Genomic DNA, 25,736 nt, shown 5'->3' on the forward strand with positions numbered 1-25,736 from the left:
GCATTTATTCCTCTTTGTCCCTCCATGTGAGGCACCTGTTCATCATGGAGAAGACCTCCCACTGATGATACTTGAATTTTATTCCCATATTCTTCACTGTACTTCTTCTTTTTCTATCCTATCTTTTAGACAGTCATTGTTGGGATTTAACTCCATCCTGATGTGTTTGTAACCTGTGGAAATATGTGAAAGGGCTTATCCTGGTAGATTTGCACTACTTTGGCTTCTGCTTCAACAGGATAAACATTCCTAGATGGCTCAGTCAGGATCAATCAGCAAGTGGGTTTATCTGCAAGAGTCAATGATGTTTCAGTAAGTCTCCTGCCCCATAGTCCGCAGACAACCCAAGGCTTGCTGCAGTGCCAGTATGGCATCTAGCATAGCCCTGGCATTCCACTCCAAAGTGCAATCCTTGCTTGCCACATGCATTCACGTGTGGCTCAGTGGTGGGTAGGAATCTCTAGTGGTGAATCAAACTCCCTTTGAGAATGAGTAATTTTTCATCCTCAAGTTTATCAGAGACCCTCCATAAGCACCAACCACTTCAACATCAAGTGAAAACAAAATAAAGAAGCAAAAAACATCAGAGACAGCAACAAGCATACAACCCTTTTTTTAATACTACAGTCAACTAACATCTACTAAGGAAAATATCACCTGTCTTCATCCAGAAGAATTTGGAAGGATTGGTAAGATTTTTGAAATCAGAATAAACTCCATTTAAGGGCCATTCTTATAGAAACCCAAAAGTTCCAAATTGCAAGGAAACATGGGATAAAATCCAGAAATGAAATGAAGGGGGCTATACCACTCAGCAGCTCCCTAAGAACAGGTTTTGACTTCAGTTTGGCAAGGAAGTTAGGCAGGGTTGCTTACTTCCTCACCTGTTAAGTATCTATGTTGAGGTCATCATGTGTGTAGCATTGGATAAGCTTAACACAAGAATTAGGTTAGGTTTCAGATTAATTGGTAATCTGAGGTACTCCTTTGTGATGACAAAGAAGAACTAAGACAAATACTTGACAAAGTTAATGAGATCAGTAAGACCAGAGGACTGAAGTTTAATCCTAGCAAGAGGAAGATTATGTAAATACAGACAGGGAAGCTCCTGAGAAACAAGTCCCCTTATGGAGAAAGAATTGAGAAAGTCTGCATGTTCAAGTACCTAGAATCCATTATTAATGTGAAGAATTCAGAAGAAGATTAGGAATGGATGAAGCAACAGAGACTTGTCTAAAATCCTGAAGGATGGATCCATCTCCAGAGGAAGAAAGTTGAGGATTCTGGATGCAGATGTTTTTCCAACAGCGACTTGTCGATTTGAGACTTGGAACCTTAAGATAGAACCTTAAGACCAACCTTTGCCGGCAAAGGTTGGTCGATTGGTAGAGCCTCTGCTACTAATGGCTCAGTTAAGTAAGTTTGAGTGCGGTTAGTAGTTGGAAGGGGACCAATCATTCGATGCTGTTGGCACACCCTCCCTCAATGAGTCTTTAGACTCTCTGGAGGTGTCAAATAATAATAATAATGATAGGAAAAGGATAGCTCCTTTTGAGAAATAGTGTTACAGAAGGCTATTGAGAATATCATGTACTGAAAGGCAGTCAAATTGATTGGTGCTAGAAAGGATTGGTAGAACTATAAGGCTCCTTAGAGATATTGACAAGAAAGGTGACATTCTTTGGACTCATTGAAAGAAGGGAAGGAGAACTTCTCACAACACTATTAGATAGTAAAGTTCCTCGAAAAAGAGGAAGGAACAGATCCTCAATAAGATGGATGTATTGTATGTCTTGAGTGACTGATCTTCACAGATTTGAAAGTTCCAAAAATTGCAACGGGACTACCTGGTGAGGATTGGTGTGGCACATCACCAAGAAACAGAATGATCATACAGTATTGGATAGTGTCCAATGAGTAGACAGATGGAGTTCTCTTTTCTTTAACATATGGATGCATGATTTCTGTCTCAGGAGCAATTGCTAACACCCCTAGAAGAGATTTTTGGTAAAATATCAGTAGAATCTTATTCCTCACCTACCAAGTTCCGTCCCAAAAATGTAAAGCAGAAAAACAACAAATTTTGCTATCTTCAGCATGACAGAAAAATACAAGTCATTCATGTAAGAAGATATGAAAACTGCTTTACTTAATTCCCACATAACTACTTGTGGACCAGATAAGATTCATTGTCATAATCAAATTCCTGACATGCACCTGCAAGGGGTGATATAGTACTACATGATGAACTTACATCATTACTACCCTCCTATCAGTAATTTTTCTCTAAATCAATCCATTACCTGTCAAGACTCCAACATTATCAGATCTTGTATTTCTATCTTCTAAGGCACTTTTTGCGGGAATGACTACTGTCGTTCAGCTAATATGAGGGTAATAGATATACAGATCCAATAAACCATTGTCCACCTTTCAAACTGGGTACATGCAAATAGGTTCAGTTATTCCAAAGAAGACAGTTTGTTTTCATTTTTGCCGAAGATGTAGTGTTCATCCTTACTCAGAACTCAACTGGTACAGACAGATTTTAATGACAGTTGCACTAAAAGTCAAGTTCTTGCTGCTTATGTTTGAGAAAACCTCAGCTTCCTTCCTCATATATGCCAGTTACCAGATAAATGCCATACAGCATCTTCCATCTCTTGGGATGCTAAAAGATATTCTTCTTCGATTGTACTATTCATTAATTAGATTGAAACTTGATTATCTATCCCAAATCTGTGCCTTTGCAAGAGTACACTGTGATGGGTGGACCCTATCGACTAAGACACAAGAATTGAAACTGGGGCATTTCAAATTTCACTAATCTATAGTCTATGTAGCAAGGCAATCAAACCAATGTCCATTGTTACTTCAACATCAATAGTTTTCTCTACTATTTTTTGCCCATTGCAGTGTGGAAATAATCTTTACAACACTCCTCAGATTGACACGTTTCCCTCTTTGGTTTGCAAATAAAAGCACTCAGAAGCTCTAGATAGGGTGGCTAATGTTATGCAGATGCCATGAAATGTATTACTGCCATGGCATTAATACATACGACCATGCAACTTTTCTTTCTTTGGGGAACCCAGATATTCTACCCCTTCTCTTGTTTACCAGCAGCTCTTTCAAGTGCATAGACTCCAAGGAATACTCTGATTTTTGCCTATCTGTATGGATGGTTCAAAAATCAGAGACTTTAGTCAGATCAGTCTTCCAAGACAGCATATCTGCTTGGATCACTCTTGAATGTAACAGTTTCACTGCTGAGCTGTATACTATATAGATTACATTAAACTGCATAAGAGAGCAGTTTTTCCAAAGCTGTGTGTGTGTGTGCGCGCGCGCGTGCGTGCGTATATAATACATCTTTTATATATCGTCCTACAGGCAGTAAGAAGTGTACAGCTGCAGAAACATCTGAATCTATCTTGTATTCAATGTATCATTTCTCTCTCTCTCTCAGTTATGGAAGACCTTTGGATATACACTTCTTCTGGATCCCAAGCCACAAGATTAAGGGGAAATAATTCTGCAGACAGTGAGGCTGGGTCAGCTCTTTTCTCAAATTTTCAACATTTGCCTATCCCCTACACCAATTAATCATCAGACAAACTTTTACCCCAGTGGCAGGTAAAAAAGACCAATAGAAAGACCAATAACATTTTCCATCAAATCAAGCCTGTTATCAAATTGTGGAGTCTAGTCTATACAGAAACTGTAGAGAGGATGTTGTTATTGCTCAGCTCTGCATAGGTTATAGTCACTTATACACTTCTTGTTAAGGATGATGACATGCCTGTTTGTGAGTTGTCTCTTACTAGACTAATCATCATTCATGGTTTGATGCCTTTGTTTTATCAATGAGCATCATTACTATTTTAGTCACATTTGTAATCTGCCTCATCTCATCTTCCTTTTCCCTCTTATACCTTGCGGTGTCAAGGGTTTATTAATCATTGGACCTAAATCATTCACATGATAAGGTGGTCAGCCCTATGCCCCGGTGTATTCCATGTCCGCAGTGGTGTTGAGTTCTCAAGGCCAGTTTGCCTGCTTTGCGGGATGAAAATCCCCAGATAAACTGGGGAGAAAAACCCTGCTATCCACTCCCAAGACCGGTTAACTTGGCTATGGCTGAGGAAGATCCTTCAGCTCCTCACACTACCGACAGGAATCGAACTTTCAACACTCCTTCCCCAGGCATATGATTGCGAAGTGCACAGCCACTAGGCTAACCGCGCGGACATTGTAATCTATCTGAGTCCTATATGCTCCAGCAGATTTTATCAAATTCATCAAGTACCATTTCTGTTTTTAAATTTTTACAGAGCATTAATCTTTATAACCATATATAAATTATGTATATATTGTGTAGATTGGTTTTATTAATTCAACTTAGTGTAAATAAAACACTTGTAAACCTGTATACTAAAACCTGTAAACCAGAACCCCCCCTCCCCCCTACACAGTGAAGATTAATTGCTCTAAATCAATCACTATTCTCTACATCCAAGACACCTCTGAAAAAATAACCAAAATCCTAAAAAAAAATATGACCTGACCTCTCGTTACAAACCATATAGAAAATTGGCATCCCTTATCCGCTCCACAAAAGACCAACCACTTCCCCTAGACCTATTTGGCATTTACCAGGTCCCTTACAGCTGTAAACTGTCCTATTTTGATCAAACAGTTAGGACAGCGAATATCAGAATTTCAGAACACAAGGACTACATCAGGTTTCACCAGTACAGCCATTCTGGGGTTGCAGACCATGCTCTGGATACTCGCCACAGAATACGTGAATTTTGAAGAAAGCCACAGTAATACACTGCAGCAAATATAAATTTGAAAGACTACTCATAGAATCAGCCTCAGCTCAAAAAAACATGGCCAACCTCAACAAATTTGGATGCATGAGGCTGCTCAAAATTTGGGAAACGTACGTCATGAGAACTTCAGCCCAACAGTCAAGAATACCTAACATAGCTCGCTAGGGGGTGCCATCGGGACTTTAGGAATAACAGTAGTCTCCTTTCTTTGATCTCATTTGCTGTTCTAGTGCCTGCATGCATGTGTCTTAATCTTAAGTTCCCAATGAAGATGGCATAGGAAGTATATATTAAAGTTTATTTTAATTTATATTCCAGTTTATGTTGTGAATTCCTTAAGTAGTTCAATAATGATTAGTGTAAATAAAGTTGATAAAGTGTAAATAAACAAAAATCAACTTTATGAACTTCTAAACATGTAGCAGGATGCATTATACACTTCGCACACAATTTTTTAAAAGATAATCATCACACAAGTACCAGAGATTTAATTTTGTTTTTTTCTTTATAACTTGCGTTTTCATCTGTAGATCAATATTAGTGCATTTATGCATGGGTTCACTTCTGTTCTGTTTTTCTAGTCATGATTGTGCTCTACTCAGCACACACACAAACACTGAACATTATGAAATTATATGAATACAAATACAAAGGATGGCAGTGTTCTTAGGGAGACACACACACATGCTTTGTGTAGGCTGTTAGTTTTGCAGATAGCTGCTGATAGGTGGCATGCAAGTAACATACACACATATTAAGTAACCCTCCATTTTTTTAATAGCTCTTTCAGGATAATTTGCATAATTCCAATTTACATAAGTCAGGGACTGCCTGTATTTATTACCTTGTATAGTGCTGAGATGTACTTGCACAGTAACCTTAGCCGTCTTTGTGTCACTAAACCTAAAAAACAAAACCAAATCCTGTAGCAAGATTTGTGCTAAAGAGGTATGTCAGAGTAAAGGAATACTCCATTAATGCCATGGAGTATTCCTTTAAACTTGATGCTAATAAGGCAGTAGGACTTGACAATATATCACCACGTATCTTAATTCTTCATATACTTCCTGCTCATTCACTATCAGCCCCTCCTGCACCATATCCTATGCATTCCAGCTCCTCATGATGTTGCATTCATGAGGACAAAACCCTGACAAATTGCTCATTGAATATTTCTGTTATATTCTGTGCATCTCTACCAATTAGTAGTAGTTGTCATCAATTAGCATCATCCTCCCATAGTCAGTATTTCTTCTACTTGTTACATATCTTAACAGCTCACTAGGATTTTTTGAATGTACATATGGAATGGCTATGGTTTTACTTAATCTATATTATTTCCATTTTTAGGTGTGGTTTCGTGAAGAATATTATAAATGTATTGCTAATAATTTGTCATTGTTGCTAAAGAACTTGCTCATTACAGCAACTTGTTATAACTTTGTTTTTGAGCATGTTAATGACTAAATTTTTTGAATAGTGGTAGTAAGAAATTAGCACGTATGTATTTGGCCAGTATGTATGAGTTTGTGGTTGACAGTGAAGGATAGACTGACTACTTGAGGGAATACGTGACTAGCGTATCCTGGAAAGAAAGTGAGTTTGATTTTTGATTTCATTGGTAAACTGTATGCATTCATGTTCTTGAGAGAAGTGTTTAAAGTGTGGTGGCCATGTGGCCAGATAACAAAAACATCATGATTTTAACGTAAAGGAATCCAGGGCACATTTCTTAAAAACTTCCATATAAAATTATAGTTAGTAATAGGAGAGGATAGTGATTAGTCCATGGTTGTGCCTCTCTCTCTCTCTCTCTTTTTTTTTTTTTTTTTTGGAATGGCTAGAAACTTCAAAACTAACTAATAAATCATCATTGCCAACTATTATGTTTTTAATTTTATTTAGGAATTGTCTGTGCATTCTTTATATAGAAGGGAGAATGGCCTACCAACTCTTTGAGTGTTGATGCTAATTTCTTGGCTAGGTGATAATTAGGGTTGACTATACCTTCAACTATTAGCAAAAGCAGAAAGTTATATTTGTGTACTTCAGCAACACCATGAATTTCTAGGAGAATGTGCATAATGTATGTGATAATAGCTTTTTTAACAGTGTGTGTGTGTGTGTGATGGCAAAGTGACTGACTTAAGTAATTTAACAGATTTCTTTTTAATCATGTTAGTTGGATTATAGTTCACAAGTTGATAAGTGTTGCTGTCAGAGGAGGAATGTATGTAGACTAACTAGTAACGGATGCACGAGGTGCAACCATACTAGCAAGTAGTAGTCATAACGTAACACGAACACACATTTTCCATTTGCCTATTAGCAAAGCACAGTGTATATGTTGATTATGTGAATAAATTTATATTTATTCACATAAACATGTTTATTTAAATAAATTATAATACTGGAATTAGCTCACGTAAAATGTTATTTATTAGTATAATTTTTGCCTGAGTATCAAAGACATCTTCAGTACAAAGCTAAAAGAACAATAACTGACAATTCAAAAAGGCCCCACCTAAGTAACTAATGTAAAATAACTTAAAAAGGTCATTAAATTTCCTAACTTATTAAAAAAAAAATTTATTTTCTTTAAATGATAATTATATATTTGCCTGGTTGGCTGAGTGGTTAGCATACCTGCTCTGCAACCAACAGGTCATGAGTTCTAATCCTGTCATGAGCATGGATGTTTGTGATTGTCTTTAGGTGGGAGATGAATTTCATTACCCAGTGTGAGACCACCACCATACTTATTGGAGACCTGAAGTGGCTTGAAAATCTCCATGTTTGGTCTCTAGAGCAGGGTTTCTAGACTATGTAAAAATAAATAAAAAAATTACAGAAAAATGCTATAAAAAGGATATAAAATGCAAAAAAAAAAAAAAAAACTTATCCCACCCACAGTACAAAATGTACTATAGGTTTATAATAACCTTTTGTGGGTGATAACCATGCATTAAAAAAAAAAAAAAAAAAAAAAAAATATATATATATATATATATATATATATATATATATATATATATATATATATCCATGATCAACAAAGTCAATTGCAGATGGTTATTTTTAGAGAAGAACGTGTAAAAATTAGCTTTCAAATTTAAAAATTTACCTTAATTTCAACCTTTCCTTGACTAGATTCTCCCTCAGTGATATGTAAAATATAATTACTTGTTTCAGTATTTTTTTTTTCTTCTCTTTTTGTTTCAGAATGTCCAGGAATATCCCTGCTTATTTTTTCCAGTGCTTACTTACACAGCTCTTCTATTTTTTTCATTTCAAAGTTCTGACATGCTTGGTTTCCCCTTCATGGTGTGCATTATCTTGATCCATTTGAGTTTTAGTCATTTCCGTCATTAGTCTGAGAAGTAGATATCAAATTCAAGATAGCTTGCCTATTTTGGCATTGACTGCTATGACCTTTAGTTCTTATCAACTCCATATCTTTGGGTGTATGTGTGGAGGGGGGGATTATTTAATCCACCTAATCAGACATTTTGGGCTTCAGCCTGCTAGGTAAGGAAAAATACCTGGGAGAGAAGGCAGACTTCCACTGTATCAGATTTTAAAATATACTAAAATGGGAAAGATTCATCCTTAGCACTAGCATTGGGCGAAAAGGAGCAAAAAGAAAGAAAGAAGAGTAGTAGAGACCGGTCTACATTTAATATAAAGATGTATATTACACAAAGTAAGGCATGGGTACCTGTGGATATACTGGGAACTAAATCAGTGGTAGGCATATTTTCATACAAGTAGGAAAATGGTGTAAAGCCATGTTACTAAATTACTCTGGATCTGTGGTGTTCTCGTGGTTTGAACAAATAATACCTTGTGCTTCTACCATCAATTTAGTTTTCATTATCCCCATGGTTCTGACTCCCACTGATAAGATGCCATCGTCATCTTTCTATTCATGCTCTAGGCCATGTGTCCTGTTCTGGACTCAGTCCATCTTCTTCTTGGTCGTTCCCTATTCCTTGTTTCATATGATTTGAATAAATAATACCTTGTGCTTCTACCATCAATTTAGTTCTCATTATCTCATGGTTCTGACTCCCACAGATAAGATGTCATCATCATCTTTCTATTCAGGCTTTAGGCCACGTGTCCTGTTCCGGACTCAGTCCATCTTCTTCTTCTTGGTCGTTCCCTATTCCTTGTTCCTCTAGCATTATATGTTAAGATCCTTTTTGGTAACCTTTCTTTCTGCATTCTTGCTATAAGGCCTAGCCAGTTTTTCCTATATTTAATAATCGATTATGGGATTGATTTTGAGATTTTTAATTATTTCACTATTTCTTTTTTTTTTTTTTTTAAATCTAATAGAGTAAGTTTTTCTGTTTTCTTAAGGAATTTCATTTCTGCTTCCTGAATTCTCTGTATGTCTCTTTCTAAGAATGTCCAAATCTCATCTCCATATAATAGTGTAGATTTGGCTATTGTTTTTTAGACTCTACATCTTGTGTGTTTCTGTATGTAGTTAGGCTAAAAGATTCTGTTAATTACTCCAGTGATTTTTATAAAGTGTATCATCTTAAAATCACTATCTATTTCAGTTATGTAAGATAGTTTACAGCCTAGGTATTTGAAATTATTAACTTGCCCAATTATTTTATTATTTATTACTATTTTACTTCTGACAGGATTATTTCCATAAAAAACCATGACTTTAGTTTTCTCCATTGACATTTCTTGGAAGGACTCCTCTATTTATTGGTTTCCAAGTGGATATGATATCATTTTGCCTTATTGCTATTTCATTATTATGGTATATGTTTAATAGAACATTGTATAGTTGGTTTGGAATGTTATATTTCTTTAAAGTTTCCCATAGTTTATTTTCAGAATTTTGTCAAATGCTTTTACATAATAGATGAAAGCTATGTGTGTTTCTATATTGTATTCTCTATGTTTTTCTATAATTATTTTTAAGATAAAAGCTGAATCTGTACATGATCTTCCCTTATGGAATCGATTCTGTTCTTCTCCCAGTTGTGATTCTATATAGGATATTAATTTGTTTGTTAACATTTTTGCATATATTTTGTATTCTGTATTGAGGAGACTGATGCCACGATAGTTATTGCAATCTGTTTTTAGACCTTTTTTATAAATTGGTATCACTAAAGCTCTATCCCAGCTTTTTGGGGATTTTACCACTTTGTATATTTGGTTTATAAATTTTATAAATCTGATGTTAAATTCTTTACCTGCAGATTTAATAAGTTCTGTGTTTATAATACCTTCTCCTGATGACTTGCCTGTTCTATTTGTTTGAGGGTATTTTGTAGTTCTTCGTATGTAATTCTTTGTTTGTAGTTCTTCGAATCTATATTACTGATGTTATATTTCCGGGAAGATTCTTGTATCAAGGAGTTATCATACCATAGCTTCTGGAAATACTGCTGCCAAGTTTCTGGTTCAGTGATAAGTTGTCAGCTAAGATTAAAACCAGTTTGGGTGGTGACCCGTGCCATCAAGTGGCAATATACATTTTCGAGAGGAAATTTAATGTGCATTATGGTATACTACAGCAATCTGATATGAAGTTACTTCTCATGAAACATTTGGGTAAAGAATAAAAACTATATATATAAACCGCAGTCATTTATACTCATTATTATTTTATATATTTTTTTAAAATTAAAGGCAACTTCTGTGTAATGTAATTATGCATTTATTTTGTTTTAGCATATGAATTATTATTTTTATTCATATTTCTCACTTAAAAATCTGACTATTTTTTTTTTTTTGTAGCAGTCAAATTTTTAATAATTCTCTTATTTATCTTAATATAATGATATAGATCAGGGATTGGTAAACTTCTTATGAGAAGGGCTGGATAGTAAATAATACTCTAGGCTTCCCGGCCCAAGAGATAAAATTTAGGATATCATGTATTTATGTGTAAGATAGAAAACAAAACTTACTCAGTTTTTATTAACAAAATACAAATATAGTTATGCATAAACAGCTTTTTGGGAAATTAGAATCATGGGATTATTTTTTATGAGACTTAGTTATGCTCTACTGGGATTCAAATTGTGTTTTAATCATCAAAATTAATTACAGTGCTCTTCAGATAAAGCTGATCTGTAACAAGATTTTACATATTTCATCTTTGAAAATGTCTTAAGCGATAGTTCGTGAATATGGGTGCAAATGTGTACTAGTATTCACCGATGTAAATTCATGATATTATTATTATTAACATTTGACCTTGATGAGTCTCTGACTCCATGGCATTGCCTGAATGTGATGTGGATGTAGACACATTGAATCAGTTTAAAGCACACTTGGATGAGCATTGTGTGCAATAGTGTGACCTCCCATGATGAGTCTCTGACTCCATGGAGTCAGAGACTCATCGAGGTCAAATGTTAATAATAATAATATCATGAATTTACATTGGTGAATACTACTCACCAACCACCCTCCATGCAAAGAACCTACTCCTCTGCTGACACCCTCCTTATACAGTTTCCAGTGATGGCTCCTTGTTCTACTCTATTCTATTAAAAATTTCTCTGATGTTGACACAATTACAACCCCTGACTAGCTTATATGTCTCAATCATATCCCCCCCCCCCTTCCTCCTATTCACGAGGCTCTGCAACTTACATTCTCTCAATCTGTTCTCGTACTCCACATCCCAAACACCACTGACTACCATTGTGAATCTTCTCTGGACCCTTTCCAACATACCCTCGTCACCATGAAAACCAGGTGACCAAATCTGAGCACACTAATCCATATGAGCCCTGATCAAAGCCTTATATGGATTTTTGTGCTCAGATTTGGTCGCCTGGTCCTTGTGAACTTCATCAGAATTTCAGGTCCTTGTCCACCATCACTCCTAGATCTCTCATCTCATCTACTTCTGTTAAAGTTTCCCCACAAAGTGTATACTTTGCCTCCCATCGATGCTTACCAAATCTCAAAACCTCTTGTTCTCTTGTAAGGCAATAACATCTGCTTGACTCTGCATTGCTCTCCCCAGTTTTGCATCATCTGTAAACAGCTGGATATTGGATTGGGTTTACTGGTTAAACCCAATCCAATATCATTAACTTACAAATTGAACAATAATGGCCCCAAAACTGACCACTGCAGCACACCACTAGTTACCATTCTCTTTTGGGATACTGCACCCCCATATACAACTTTCTGATACCTATCTGACAGCCAGTCACCGATCCAACTCAGAAGTCTGTTATCCACTCCCATCTGTTTCAATTTATTTAAGAGCTTATCGTGTGGCAGTCTATCAAAAGCCTTTGCAAAATCTAAGTACACTGCTGTGTATGTATCTCCCCTGTCCAAGGTATTTGTCACTTGGTTATGGTACATAAGTAAGTTAGTGAAACATGATCTCCCCTTAACAAACCCATGCTGATAACCACAGAGAATACTGCTGTTATTAACCCATTTCTGTATCCTACTTCTCACCAATCTCTCCAGGATCTTCACCACCACTCCAAATATACAGACTGCCCTATAATTTGAAGCTACAGCCTTATCGCCACCTTTATGCAGTGGAACAATTTCATCCTCCTTCCATTCCCTTGGAACTTGTGCTGTTATAAGACTTATTAAACAGGCATGCCAATGCTACTGCCAATGTTCCCTGGAACATTGGCAGTAGGGAATGTTCCCTTAAGATGTGTGGTAATATGTCATCAAATACTATTGCATTATTGACATCAAGTTTATTTATTTCTTCAAATACTTCTTGCTCACTCACAATTAAGCCATCCTTTCCTATGTCCTGTACACTTAAGTTCCTCGAGATTCCACCCTGATCAGGATGAAATACCCTTATAAATTGATCACTGAATACCTCAACAATATCTTCTGCAGCAGTTACCATTCTACCACTTTCATTCTTTAACTTCATCTTACCATGATCATTCTTCCTTCTACTTGCCACATATCTAAAAAAAAATTCTAGGGTTTTTCTTTGCCTGTTTGCCAATTTCTGCTTATACTCTACTTTTGCTTTCCTTACTAACTGAGTCACTCTCCTGGCTTGTTCTCTATACTCTTCATATGACTGATTATTACCATTATTCATCTTGTACTTCCTCCAAAGTACCTTCTTTTTCCAAATTTAATGTTTAAGCTCCACATTTATCCATTTTACACCTACTTTATTCAACCTTTTGGCCTTCAGAATATAGTCGTACATTGATGCTGTTGTGTATTTCTTTGTCAGCTTCCATGCAGCATTTATTTCCTTACCGCTCAACTCCTCATTCCATGTTATAGCTCCAAGCTGTCTTTTAAGCTTGTCATAATCACCAGCCTTATAATTCCACATATATCCTTTCCTCACAAAAGTCTGCATATGACTAGCCACAATGCAGGTGATTACTTTCACCAACTGGAGGAAAATGTAACCCCCCCCTAACAATTACATCCTCTGATGAAATGATGAGATCTAGAACTCTTGATCCTTGCATGCCCTTCTTTACGTGCTGCCTGAGATAGTCATCTCACAAAAACTCGAGAAATTCATTTTCCTTATTCCCAGATGCTATCTCTTCATTCCAATCTATACCATCGTTAAAATAAAATAAATTAAATTAAAATTAAACACCATAATTAAAATCACCCATAATAATTACCCTTCCTTTGTTCACTAATCCAAGTTGTTTATACATTTCTTCATTACCACCTTTCACATTCCCAGGCCTATAGCAACATCCAACTTATAATTCCACATATATCCTTTCCTCACAAAAGTCTGCATATGACTAGCCACAATGCAGGTGATTACTTTCACCAACTGGAGGAAAATGTAACCCCCCCCTAACAATTACATCCTCTGATGAAATGATGAGATCTAGAACTCTTGATCCTTGCATGCCCTTCTTTACGTGCTGCCTGAGATAGTCATCTCACAAAAACTCGAGAAATTCATTTTCCTTATTCCCAGATGCTATCTCTTCATTCCAATCTATACCATCGTTAAAATAAAATAAATTAAATTAAAATTAAACACCATAATTAAAATCACCCATAATAATTACCCTTCCTTTGTTCACTAATCCAAGTTGTTTATACATTTCTTCATTACCACCTTTCACATTCCCAGGCCTATAGCAACATCCAACTAAATATGTCTTCCTCCACGTTACACCACACTACCTCATAACCATTGTCACTGTTTCCCCCTTTCATATCTTATGTGGACTTAATTTCCCTGCTATCATCAGCAGCACTCCCCCTCCCTTCTTCCCCTTTCTATCCTCACGAAAAATACTCTACCCTTTCATTTCTGTTCCCATTACGATATCATCTTCATTCAACCATGTTTCACTTATTCCAATGATTTGGGGACAAATAAACTCAATCACTGAAACCATTTCATCCCCTTTATTTCTGATACTTCTGGCATTTGTAAACAAACACAGCAGTTCATTTTTAGGTATATAGCCAGTTCTACCCAAGCCATGTGTTGGTTGTGATTTCCCCACTACACCTGTCCAATCACCTTTTTCACCGCTTACCACATACATCTACTCAGTCAACTACTCCACCCACATCGCAATATCATCTTCACACACACATTCACTGCCACTTTCAACATTCACTCTCTCTGTGCCATGACTCCCTGTCCACTCGAGCTCTCCCCATTTCCCTGTTCCTCATGTATTCCCATTCTCTTTCTCTCTTCCTCTTTCACACTATTACTACTACTACTGTATAATATTTATGACTAAGAAATCTGTGGCATTCAAAACACTGTCAAGTTTGCACTGAGTGCAAGTAGACATCAGTTGTGCCACATGATATTGAGAGGGCAACAGATGTGCCAGCAAATGGGCATGGCTGCATCACAACACTATGGATACAAAACAACAAATTTGTGAATCTATCACAAAATTCATTTAAAAACTATCCTTAGATTGCAGACTGTATAACAAAAAGCTGTTGACTGGATCTATCACCTCGGGCCATAGTTTGCCAACTCCAGATATGGATGATCTTGATAAAATATATTTGCTATTTTAATAACTAATTATTCACAGTACATGTCCTGATTGTAAATATTTACTTGAATTCACATATTCTTTTTGCTATGTTTCATTTCAGCATCTTTTGAGTAGGTAACTTTAATAAATAATGTGTGCACAAACACTTAGCCATAATAAATCTTGTTTTCCAAAGCAGCAGAGACATCAACAGAAGAACAACATGGCATGTTAGTGTCAAGTACGATTCTGAAAAGAGAGGGAAAACATCAATTCAGGAAGGAGCAATCCTGGTGGCAGGTGCGGCTCGTAGAGTTTGGGATGAATTATATACCACAAAAAAGCAGGTACAGCTACATCTTATGATGATGTTCATTATTCTCTGCAGTAGAGAAATATATGATTAATCTTATTTTTAAAATTGCATTTCTTATTATCATTCCTGATTATTTAGTCACCTTACAAAACATTTCTAAATTTGTGTTTGTGTCAGACTTTTTTATAACCTCTCTACAGACACCACACTCCCAGGCAATATGTTCCAGTCATTCACAACTCTGCATGCAAAAAAACCTGCTTCTCACTCCCTTGTTCACATCCTCCTTATACAGATTCCAGGAATGACTTCTCATTCTCCCCCAATCTTCCACTATTTTATGAAAAACCTCTTCAAAGTCAAACCTATAATAATCCCTTACCATCTTGTACATCTCTATCATATCATCCCTCTTCTTCCCCTCCACCAAACTCTGCAAATGGCATTATCATCATCTCAACCATTCTTCATATTCAACTTTCCAAAGATCAGAAACTATTGTAGTTGATCACATCTGGATCCTCTCCAACACCTCTTCAACCTTTTGAAAACCAGATGACCAAATCTGTACACAGCAGTCCATATGTGGCCTAATCAGAGCCTTGTACATTAGAACCAGAATCTCCCTACTTCTACAAGTCAGTGTCCTCCACATCATGGCCAGAATTCATTGTCTTGTCCTCACAGTTTTGTCAGTATGTTCTTTAAATTTTAGATCCTTATCCAACTTCACTCCAAGATGTTATTTCTTCCACCTCCAACAATATATCCCCACCAAGAGTAAATTCTACATCTCATCTTTCTTTGCCAAATTTTAAAACCTCCTTACATTTCCCAATGTTAAATTGTGAATGAAGCTATGTTATGTAATTTATTATTTTCATTCACATTTAACATTGCCTATTTAAATATTAATCATGGTTTATATAAAATTGTTTATTATTCCTTAATTAAGAATTACTAATTAAATATTTACTGAAAACCTGACCTGCTATTAGTTTATAAAATAATAATATGTTTAGAATTTTGTATAACTAAATATATGTGGTGTAACGTAAAGTGTTGATTTATATTTAACTGTATACGTAATCAAAAAGTTAAAGAAGTAGCTTAAATATTCTGTTGTTCTTATTTGTCAAATATTTAATGTTATGTAATCATTCATGTAGTAGTAGTAACAGAGCATACATTACATTAGCGAAATGTTTACGTTTAGTCTGTTGTCATGGAGACGCACGCGAAAACAACCACGAGTGGAGTAGAGCGTGGCGTTCGAACGTAAGGTGGGAGTGAAGGTTATGGAGATATAGAGAAAAAGGGGAAAGAGGAAGGAAGGTCATAGATAAGATAGAGAGGAAGAGAAGAATTATTATTAAGGAGTAAGGAGAGAGTTTTGCGGAACCAAGATTATAAAATCCTCAGGGCAGAAATTTATGAGTATAGTGTTCGGAAGTGAACCTATAAGTAGTGAAACATAAAGTTTAATGTTATAAGCGAAATCTGCTGTTGTTATGAAGAAAGGTTGATACCGTAATCAGATAAAAGGAAACTGGACAGTCAATGCGAAAATTCTGATTATTTCCAGTTAATTTGGATTACGATTAAATTCTATGTTGCCCTAGGAAAACGTTATATTGATTACTTGAAGGAAAGTGAACTGGAAAAGATATTAGTACCTAATTACTGTTATTTGGAATAGTGAAGTGCGACTTGCAGTAATACAGTTTAAACCATGGAGAATATTTGTTATGTGTGTTCCGCTAATGTTAATTAAGTTAATTCATAAGTGCTCTCTCAATAATTTGATGTATTGAAGAATTTGTCTGGTAAGAGTAGTTGTATAAGTTTTTCTATTCTAGCATTAACTGTAATATATTTCCGATGCTCAAGGTCCGGGAATATTGTTGCTTGGAATATAGCTTACGTAGTTCATTGCCTGCTGTGAATATAAACTTTGAGCTGATAGATTTGTGAAGACTGAATAAAATGTGAAATTGTTATATTAACTTGAAATAAGAAGATTTGTGTTTTGAGACTGTGAACAGTATATGAAAGTTAGAACATTGAGTTAACATCAGTGACCTAAGAAGATGTGTTAAATTAATTATATAGTTCCATTTTAAAATAGAGTTCTTGTATTTGTTAACCATATTATATATTAAATGTTTTATTTTGTTGATCTAAATATTGTGTTTGCCTGAATTCCTTATTATTGCACCGTTCATAAATATTCGAATCTTGCAGGAACCCCAAGTAAAAATGATAATAGATGATTTGGCCTAATGAGATGACTGCTAACTTAATTTAGAATTGATCCTACTATTTATATAGACTAATCTAAGAATAGGGTGGCGCAGTGAAAATATAAATTTTCCCTACTTTTGGATCGGTGATCATTTCGTAATTAGTTATATTATTCATAAAAGTGACTTGAAACTAGATAGATTTAGAACACGACAGAAAAGAGTCGTCACGACACCAACATTGAACTGGAATTCCCACTCCCATGCGTATTCACTCAGTCTATTCAAGCCTTCTTGTAAGGCCACAACATCTTCTCCGCTCTTTGTAGTTCGTCCTAACTTTGTATCATCTGCAAACAACTGAATATCCCTATTCAAATCCTCCCCAATATCACTAACATACAGGTTAAACAACATTGGCTCTAAAACAGACACATGAGGCACACCACTAGTAACTTTCCTCTTCTGGGATATTGCCCCCCCCCCCCAATGCACAACTTACTGATACCTATCAGATAGCCAGTCTCTAATCCAATAGTCTAGTCTAATATTCAACCCTGTCCACTCTAGTTTGGCTATCTACACTCATGCAGTAATCTATCAAAAGCCTCTGCAGAGTCTAGGTATACTACAGTTTATCCATCTCCCACATCCAATGCTGCTGTCACCTTATTGTAATAAGTAATTAGATTACTAAAACATGACTTACTTGTAACAAATCTGTGCTGTCCATCAAAGATAATACCATTATTGTCAACCCAGTTCTAGATCCTGATTCTCACTAGTCTTTCCAACACTTGACACACAGATTGGTCTATAATTTGATGCTTGAATTCTGTTACCTCCTTTATGAAGTGGTACAGTCTTGACTTCCTTCCACTTCTTTGGAACTTGACCTAGTGTAAGACTCATATTAAACAAATGTGTCAAGGCAGATATCAACTTCCTGCCACATTCCTTCAAAATACCTGGTGATATAATCAAGTCCCACAGCCTTATTAATATCAAGTTTACTTAACTCTTCCTCACTCACAGTCCGTCTCTCCTCCTCATCATCATTCACTGCTCTCAAACTCTCTATGATGTCACATTCACATGGATGAAAGACCTTTATCAACTGCTCATTAAATATCTCAACTATATGCTCTGCAGCTGTTGTTTTTATACCATTTTCTCCAATCACTGCCATCCTGCTGCAGTCATTCTTTTTACTACATTAGCTAACTGCTGCTCATACTGAACTTCTACTACCCTTACCACCAAGTCACCCTCCTTGCCTGTTCTTTGTATTCTTTGTGGAATTGATTATTACCACTCTTATGTTGCCTGCATAATATCTTTTTTTCTGTGTATTGCATGCTTAATGTCTTCATTCACCCATTTCACACCTACCTTATTTAACTTTCTGACCTTTGGAACACATTTAGACATTGCTTCTGCTAAATAATTCTTGAATATCACCCAACTCCTGATTCCATGCTACAGCTGCAAGATATCTCCTGAGCTTTTCATAATTACCAACCTTGTGGTTCTACATATACCCTTTCCTCATTGACGTACTCACATGGTTGGCAACCACCCATATAATCAGTTTATGGTCACTCTCACCAACTGGAGGGAGATTTGACACCTCATTTATAATAACATTCTCTGATGAGATGATCAAATCCAAGATCCTCAATTCATGTGTGCCCTCTGTTACATACTGCCTGAGTTAGTTGTCCTTCAAAAACTCAAGAAAATAATTTCCTTTACTGCTGGTTGCTATCTTGTCATCCAAATTGTATTGCCTTAATTAAAATCAACCGTAATGATCGTTCTTTTCCTATTTGCTTGGCTAATTTGCTTATATATTTCCTGGTGACTACGCTCCACATTACCATGTCTATACCAACATGAAACAAACTATTTTATTCTATTCTCCTCTCACACCATACTGCCTCAAACCACAATCACTATTTCCCCCTTGCATCTCTACCTTTTATCGACATATCTTTTTTTTTTTTTTTTTTTATCATCAGTAGCACCCACCTTCCTTTTTACCCTTTCTTTCTTTCTTCCTTCTCGAAATACATCATTCCCTTTCATCTCTATTCCTGTCAGGGTGTCTTCCTCATACAACCATGTCTCATTTTTTCCAACAATTTTTGGGTGAAGAAACTCAATCAATGCAACCATTTCATTTCCCCTGATACTTCTAGCATTCATACACAAACATAGCAGCTTGTTCCTGGATCTATAACAAGTTTCACAGATACCACTTGTTAGATGTGACTTCTCCATACTTTCCTTGAGCATTTTTTTTTTCTCCTTACTCATCCCAGAACCTTCTTCAAATTGAACTGTTTTTCCTATATCCCAAGTCATCCCATTTTTTGTCTACGCATGAATTCACATCCTCTTGAAGCATCATCCTTTCTCACTCTGAAATATAATTCTCATATTTACTTTTTTTTTTTTTTTTGGTTGGGAGAGGATTTCTTGTATCCATAGCTAAACTGTAGTACTTTGATGATTGACCTTCATCTGTCAGGGTGGTTGATTCAGAAAATAAAAATAAGGAACATGCAACCAGAGTGACTGACTTATGTACACACAGAAGGAGTGCCCAGAATTCAGTCTCCAAGTGTGACCTCTGGGAAGTGCCCTCTGCATACCATCAACCTGTTCTCCCTCCAGACACAACCTGACAGGGTAAACAGCTGCAGGATTAATCACCAACTGATCAGGAAGTCTCCAACAGATGCATATCCATTGGGTGTGGTCCTGTGCGCTCTTTGGCAGCCAACCTGCAGAAAACTGTTTTACTACTGTACCCTCATGGAGCATAAACTGGCTCCCTAATTGAAAATTATGATGGTGTACTGAGTATGCCCAGTTTTTCTAACATGCATCATCCAAACTGCATGTTAGAAAAAGGGGAGACAGAAATGGTCTGAGTATTTCATTATATTGTTTAGAAGTAACTTACCTGTTTTTTAACTTAACTTGTACATATTTGGTCTGATATATTACAATAAATAACTTTTTTTATTAAAAGGCCAGAAGATAAATGATAAAATATATATACAAAGAGTCAACAAGTTTCACTAGCCACTGTAGCATTTTCAAGGCTGAACTGGTGTGAAAACAAATGCATTGAGTTACATTTCAAAAAACATACACTTAAGTAACTGTTAGGCCGTTACATTTGATTATTCTGTTGGAAGGCGTGCATGTGTTCGAAAGCTTCAGTCAGATACAGGTACGTGACCACGTGTTTTATAGTTGTTTGCATATTGTAATTCTGTTGAACTGAGAGAGATGATGAGATTTTTCCATATGTCTTTAAGAACAATGCCCTGATTTCTATTTAAATTATTGCCTGTGTGTAATACCACAGCTGCTTCTTTTAAAGTTCTGTATCTGTAGTCATTCTCGATGTAAGGTATAGAACTGTTTTTCCAATCTATAACGCGATTTGATGTTGAGAAATGATGTGCTAAACCAGATGTGATGATTCTATTATGATTGACATCTCCCACATGTTCCTTCTGTCTTATTTCAAAACTTCTCGAAGTCTGACCAATGTAAGAAAGGCCACACGTGCATGGAATTTCATATACTCCAGGACATTTGAAGAAAGGTACTTCATCTTTAGGTGATCCTAAGATTTGTCTGATCATGGTAGTTGGTTTAAAAACCACTCTGATGTTATGAGCTTTTAACATTCTTGCCAATTTTGTGGAAACTGAATTAATATATGGAATGACAGCTGTGGACACATATTGGGGTACTGTAACACGTTGTTGGTGGTTATCTTTAAATAGCCATTTGTTTAAAATGTTAGAAGGGTATCCATTAAGCGATAGAGTGTTAGATATTAGTGACAGTTCTCTCTGTGTATCTGTTTCTTTTGAAATCGACCTTAAGGCTCTATTACGAAGCATGTGAATGATGCTGTGTTTTTGTGATATGCTGTGTTTTTGTGATCTATGATGGTTGGACGAATAATGTAGATATCTACCAGTATCTGTGGGTTTCCTGTAAATGAGACAGTTGGAAATTGTTATCTTCTTTTTTTACTAGGATGTCAAGAAAAGGAAGTCTTAGATAAAAATCCCATCATGAGTAATCATCTGGAGACTAACGCTCTTATCCGCAATATGACCGGCTGGTCGGATGAACTTAAAAAACAACTTACATCCTATCACTCCACGCCTTTAGAGCTCCCAAGATTCATAAAGAAAACGTTCCTCTTCATCCAATAGTTGATGGAAGATCATCACCTACATACCTACTAGCAAAGCATCTGGCAAAATTAATGAAAGGAACAATTAGACACACAGAGACCTACATTAAAAACTCTCAACATTTTGTAGAAAAAATCAAGAGTATTAAAATATCAGAAACGGACATTATGGCTAGTCTGGATGTATTGTCCTTATTCACTAATGTACCGATCGTAGAGGTAGTTAACATTCTGCAAGATCCTTTCCCTCAAGACATCACGCAACTGTTTCATCATTGCCTGAATTCAAATTTCTTCAAATTTCTTCAAATTCAACAACACTGTATACAAACAATTGGGAGTACTAGCCATGGGTAGCCCTCTGTCACCACCATGCGCAGACCTTTTTATGGAAAAACTTGAAAAGGATATTCTTTCCACCATTGTACCAAAACCATCAATTTGGTGGAGATATGTCGATGACGTATTCATCATCTGGAAAGACACCATGGAAAACTCGTATTTCTGAACAAAATCAACTCACTACACAATAAAATCAAATTCACTATAGAACTAGAGAAGAACAAAGAACTTCCTTTTCTTGACATCCTAGTAAAAAAAGAAGATAACAATTTCCAACTGTCCATTTACAGGAAACCCACAGATACTGGTAGATATCTACATTATTCGTCCAACCATCATAGATCACAAAAACACAGCATCATTCACATGCTTCGTAATAGAGCCTTAAGGTCGATTTCAAAAGAAACAGAGATACAGAGAGAACTGTCACTAATATCTAACACTCTATCGCTTAATGGATACCCTTCTAACATTTTAAACAAATGGCTATTTAAAGATAACCACCAACAACGTGTTACAGTACTCCAATATGTGTCCACAGCTGTCATTCCATATATTAATTCAGTTTCCACAAAATTGGCAAGAATGTTAAAAGCTCATAACATCAGAGTGGTTTTTAAACCAACTACCATGATCAGACAAATCTTAGGATCACCTAAAGATGAAGTACCTTTCTTCAAATGTCCTGGAGTATATGAAATTCCATGCACGTGTGGCCTTTCTTACATTGGTCAGACTTCGAGAAGTTTTGAAATAAGACAGAAGGAACATGTGGGAGATGTCAATCATAATAGAATCATCACATCTGGTTTAGCACATCATTTCTCAACATCAAATCACGTTATAGATTGGAAAAACAGTTCTATGCCTTACATCGAGAATGACTACAGATACAGAACTTTAAAAGAAGCAGCTGTGGTATTACACACAGGCAATAATTTAAATAGAAATCAGGGCATTGTTCTTAAAGACATATGGAAAAATCTCATCATCTCTCTCAGTTCAACAGAATTACAATATGCAAACAACTATAAAACACGTGGTCATGTACCGGTATCTGACTGAAGCTTTCGAACACATGCACGCCTTCCAACAGAATAATCAAATGTAACGGCCTAACAGTTATTAAAGTGTATGTTTTTTGAAATGTAACTCAGTGCATTTGTTTTCACACCAGTTCAGCCTTGAAAATGCTAGACAGTGGCTAGTGAAACTTGTTGGCTCTTTGTATATATATTTTATCATTTATCTTCTGGTCTTTTAATAAAAAAAGTTATTTATTTACCTGTTTTTTATTTTCTTTGTTTCATTAACACTGCACATTGACATGGTTTTCTTTAATTTGTTTGCTAGTTCTACCTCATATCTGTTAATGCTTGTTATGTTGATGGTGCTTATACTCAGTTCTATTAGGTTTGAGGTGGTTCCAGTAGTCAACTTCTTTTCATCCTGGTTTCATGATGAAAACAATTGGGATCTTGATTAACTGGGTGACATCCAGTTGTGCTATCATAGTGTGTGTGTGTGTGTGTGGGTGTGGGTGTGGGTGTGTATGTGTGGGTGGGTTTAAACCAATATAGAATGCAATTTGTTCAGTCAATTCCTAAATATCTTGCCCTCCTTTGCATGTTTTGTTTATTTGCATAGATATTCCAAGATTGGTTCTCTACATTCATAAATGATATCTGGAATTCTTCTCTGACATAATTGGCTTTGACCACTGGCTTAAGCAACTCCTGCGTAAAACTTTGAAATAAAATCATATTTTAAAATCCTGAAGATTTTCGGTGTGTAGTGTTTTTAAATGTTTTTGAGAGATTTGAATATATTCATATCTTAAAAAACTTTGTATTATAATGATTCTAGTATAACCACAGTATAACCATGAAAGTAAAAATCATTTATTCATTTAGCTAGTTTCCTGTGCACTTTGAAGTACTTCATCAGGAATAAAGTCTCTTTTCAATTTGAAAACATATAGTAGTAGTAGTAGAATTATTTTTTAATACATAAACTAATGTTAATATGATCATTAAATTGATCATGCATATTGTATTGGGGTGTCACACATGCATTTATTGAATGCTGTATATTGAATTTTATAACTATATTTAATGTTTAATGAAGCAAAATAATATGATGCATATTAAAAAAGTGTGTCATAAAAGTGCAGTTATAATTGGGGCCTTATCCATCTACAGTCAGCCTACATAAAAAGAACTGAAATTCACATAACTGGATTTTGACAGATGTTACAGTGCACAGATCAACCATGAAGCATGTGTATAACATCTCAACTCTGCACTCAGTTTAGCCGTGATTCTATTAATGTCAGTTTGTAAAAATCATTGCTGCTATATATTTTTGAATTGAAGAGTAATAATTAAATATGCCATAATATATTGCAAGCCAGTTAAATAAATAAATGTATATATTTTTTTTAATATTTATATTATGGATATACTGGAATCATTATAGTGGATAACAGAAACTACAGAAGCTTGATCTCGGTTTTATTTTGTTTTTTTAAGTTGCTGGAAGAAATTTGTAAAATTCCTCTAATTGGCCCTGCTGGTGCTCAGTTCACAAATCAAATACCAGATCTGCAAATGCTGAGAGGAGCTCTTTATGAACCAACAAGCAAAATATGGCTTAATTTCTTGGACAGTGAGCGTAAATGCAGTTATTTGAAGGTTCATTATCAGTTACAGAGTCAATTACACACTGTAAGTGAAAAAATCTTTTGTGCTTTACACTTTATTCTCAAAAAAATGAATAATAAATAAAATAATAATAATGTGTACATGTTAAATGTATACACATTGGTGCTGTGTATATCCATTATATGTATAGCATTTCACCAGTAATATATGTGGCCATCCTTACTCCTCTTATGTTGATGGAGCAGTTTTATTTCTAAACAATATATTTTACTAGCAGTTTAGTACATAAGTATAATTTCTGAATGGTTGGTTTGGAACACTATTTGATAATTAATAATATTAGAGGAATCGTCTCGGGACTCATTATAGGAGATCCACTCAAAATCATACACTTATAGAATTGGTTCACAAATCATGCACTCACAACATCCTTCCTCATTCTATTCTTCTGCTTATTCACTCACTGTTTGTCAAGCTGTCCTTCACATCTTTGTCGGCCACACTTTTACACTGGGTCCTTTTTTTTTAGTGCCCATCTTATAATTTAGGGTATCTTCCATATCTGTGAATAAAATCCTTTTACTATCTTGGATATCTCTATCAGATTGCCTTTCCTCTCTGTTCTTCACAATTTTATTCTTACTTTTTTTTTTTTAACTACTCATATTCATATATTAACATCTTGATTACTCACTTTGCACTTTTCCCTTTCTCATTCTGTTGTCCTTTTTAGCATTGATGTTGTCCTCTGAGAGTTTTTACTATCTTTTTGTCATGTCCTCTAAATTCAGCCTGTTCATTATTTGTCCAGGAACCCAGCTTCGTTAGTGTCTCTGAACAATCATCATCAAGTTCCTGACATATACCCTCAGGGGATGCAGGGCCATCGCCTGATTAGATTGCGTCCTGAGGCAAACAATTAAATATTGCCCCCAATGGATTATAAGACAAAAATTTACGAAAATCTCCAATTCTATTTTGTTTTTATTACAAGAGAAACATTAATGCAAAGCGATTACATAATAATATTAATTAAATGTTTGCTCTACAGGAATATCGCACAATAAAACTCTTTATAAGCTCTTCTAAATTTAAATTATAAGCTATGTTC

At 35.6% G+C, this 25,736-nt stretch overlaps 1 protein-coding gene across 3 annotated transcripts in view; it reads left to right on the forward strand.

Annotated features, from left to right (window-relative positions):
* The window catches only part of bchs (WD repeat and FYVE domain containing 3 bchs), a 1,305,514-nt gene that overhangs the window by 739,025 nt on the left and 540,753 nt on the right, over nucleotides 1-25,736 (forward strand). For all 3 annotated transcript variants that reach the window (XM_090399415.1, XM_090399420.1, XM_090399430.1), the window contains exons 41-42: nucleotides 15,030-15,177; nucleotides 24,494-24,688. In XM_090399415.1, the coding sequence (XP_090255541.1) occupies nucleotides 15,030-15,177; nucleotides 24,494-24,688 (343 nt within the window). The remainder of the gene's footprint in view (nucleotides 1-15,029; nucleotides 15,178-24,493; nucleotides 24,689-25,736) is intronic.

The sequence above is a fragment of the Typopeltis vanoorti genome, chromosome 1 (genome assembly GCF_054136105.1).
Source record: "Typopeltis vanoorti isolate ZY-2024b chromosome 1, IOZ_Tvanoo_1.0, whole genome shotgun sequence".
Lineage (NCBI taxonomy): Eukaryota > Metazoa > Arthropoda > Arachnida > Uropygi > Thelyphonidae > Typopeltis > Typopeltis vanoorti.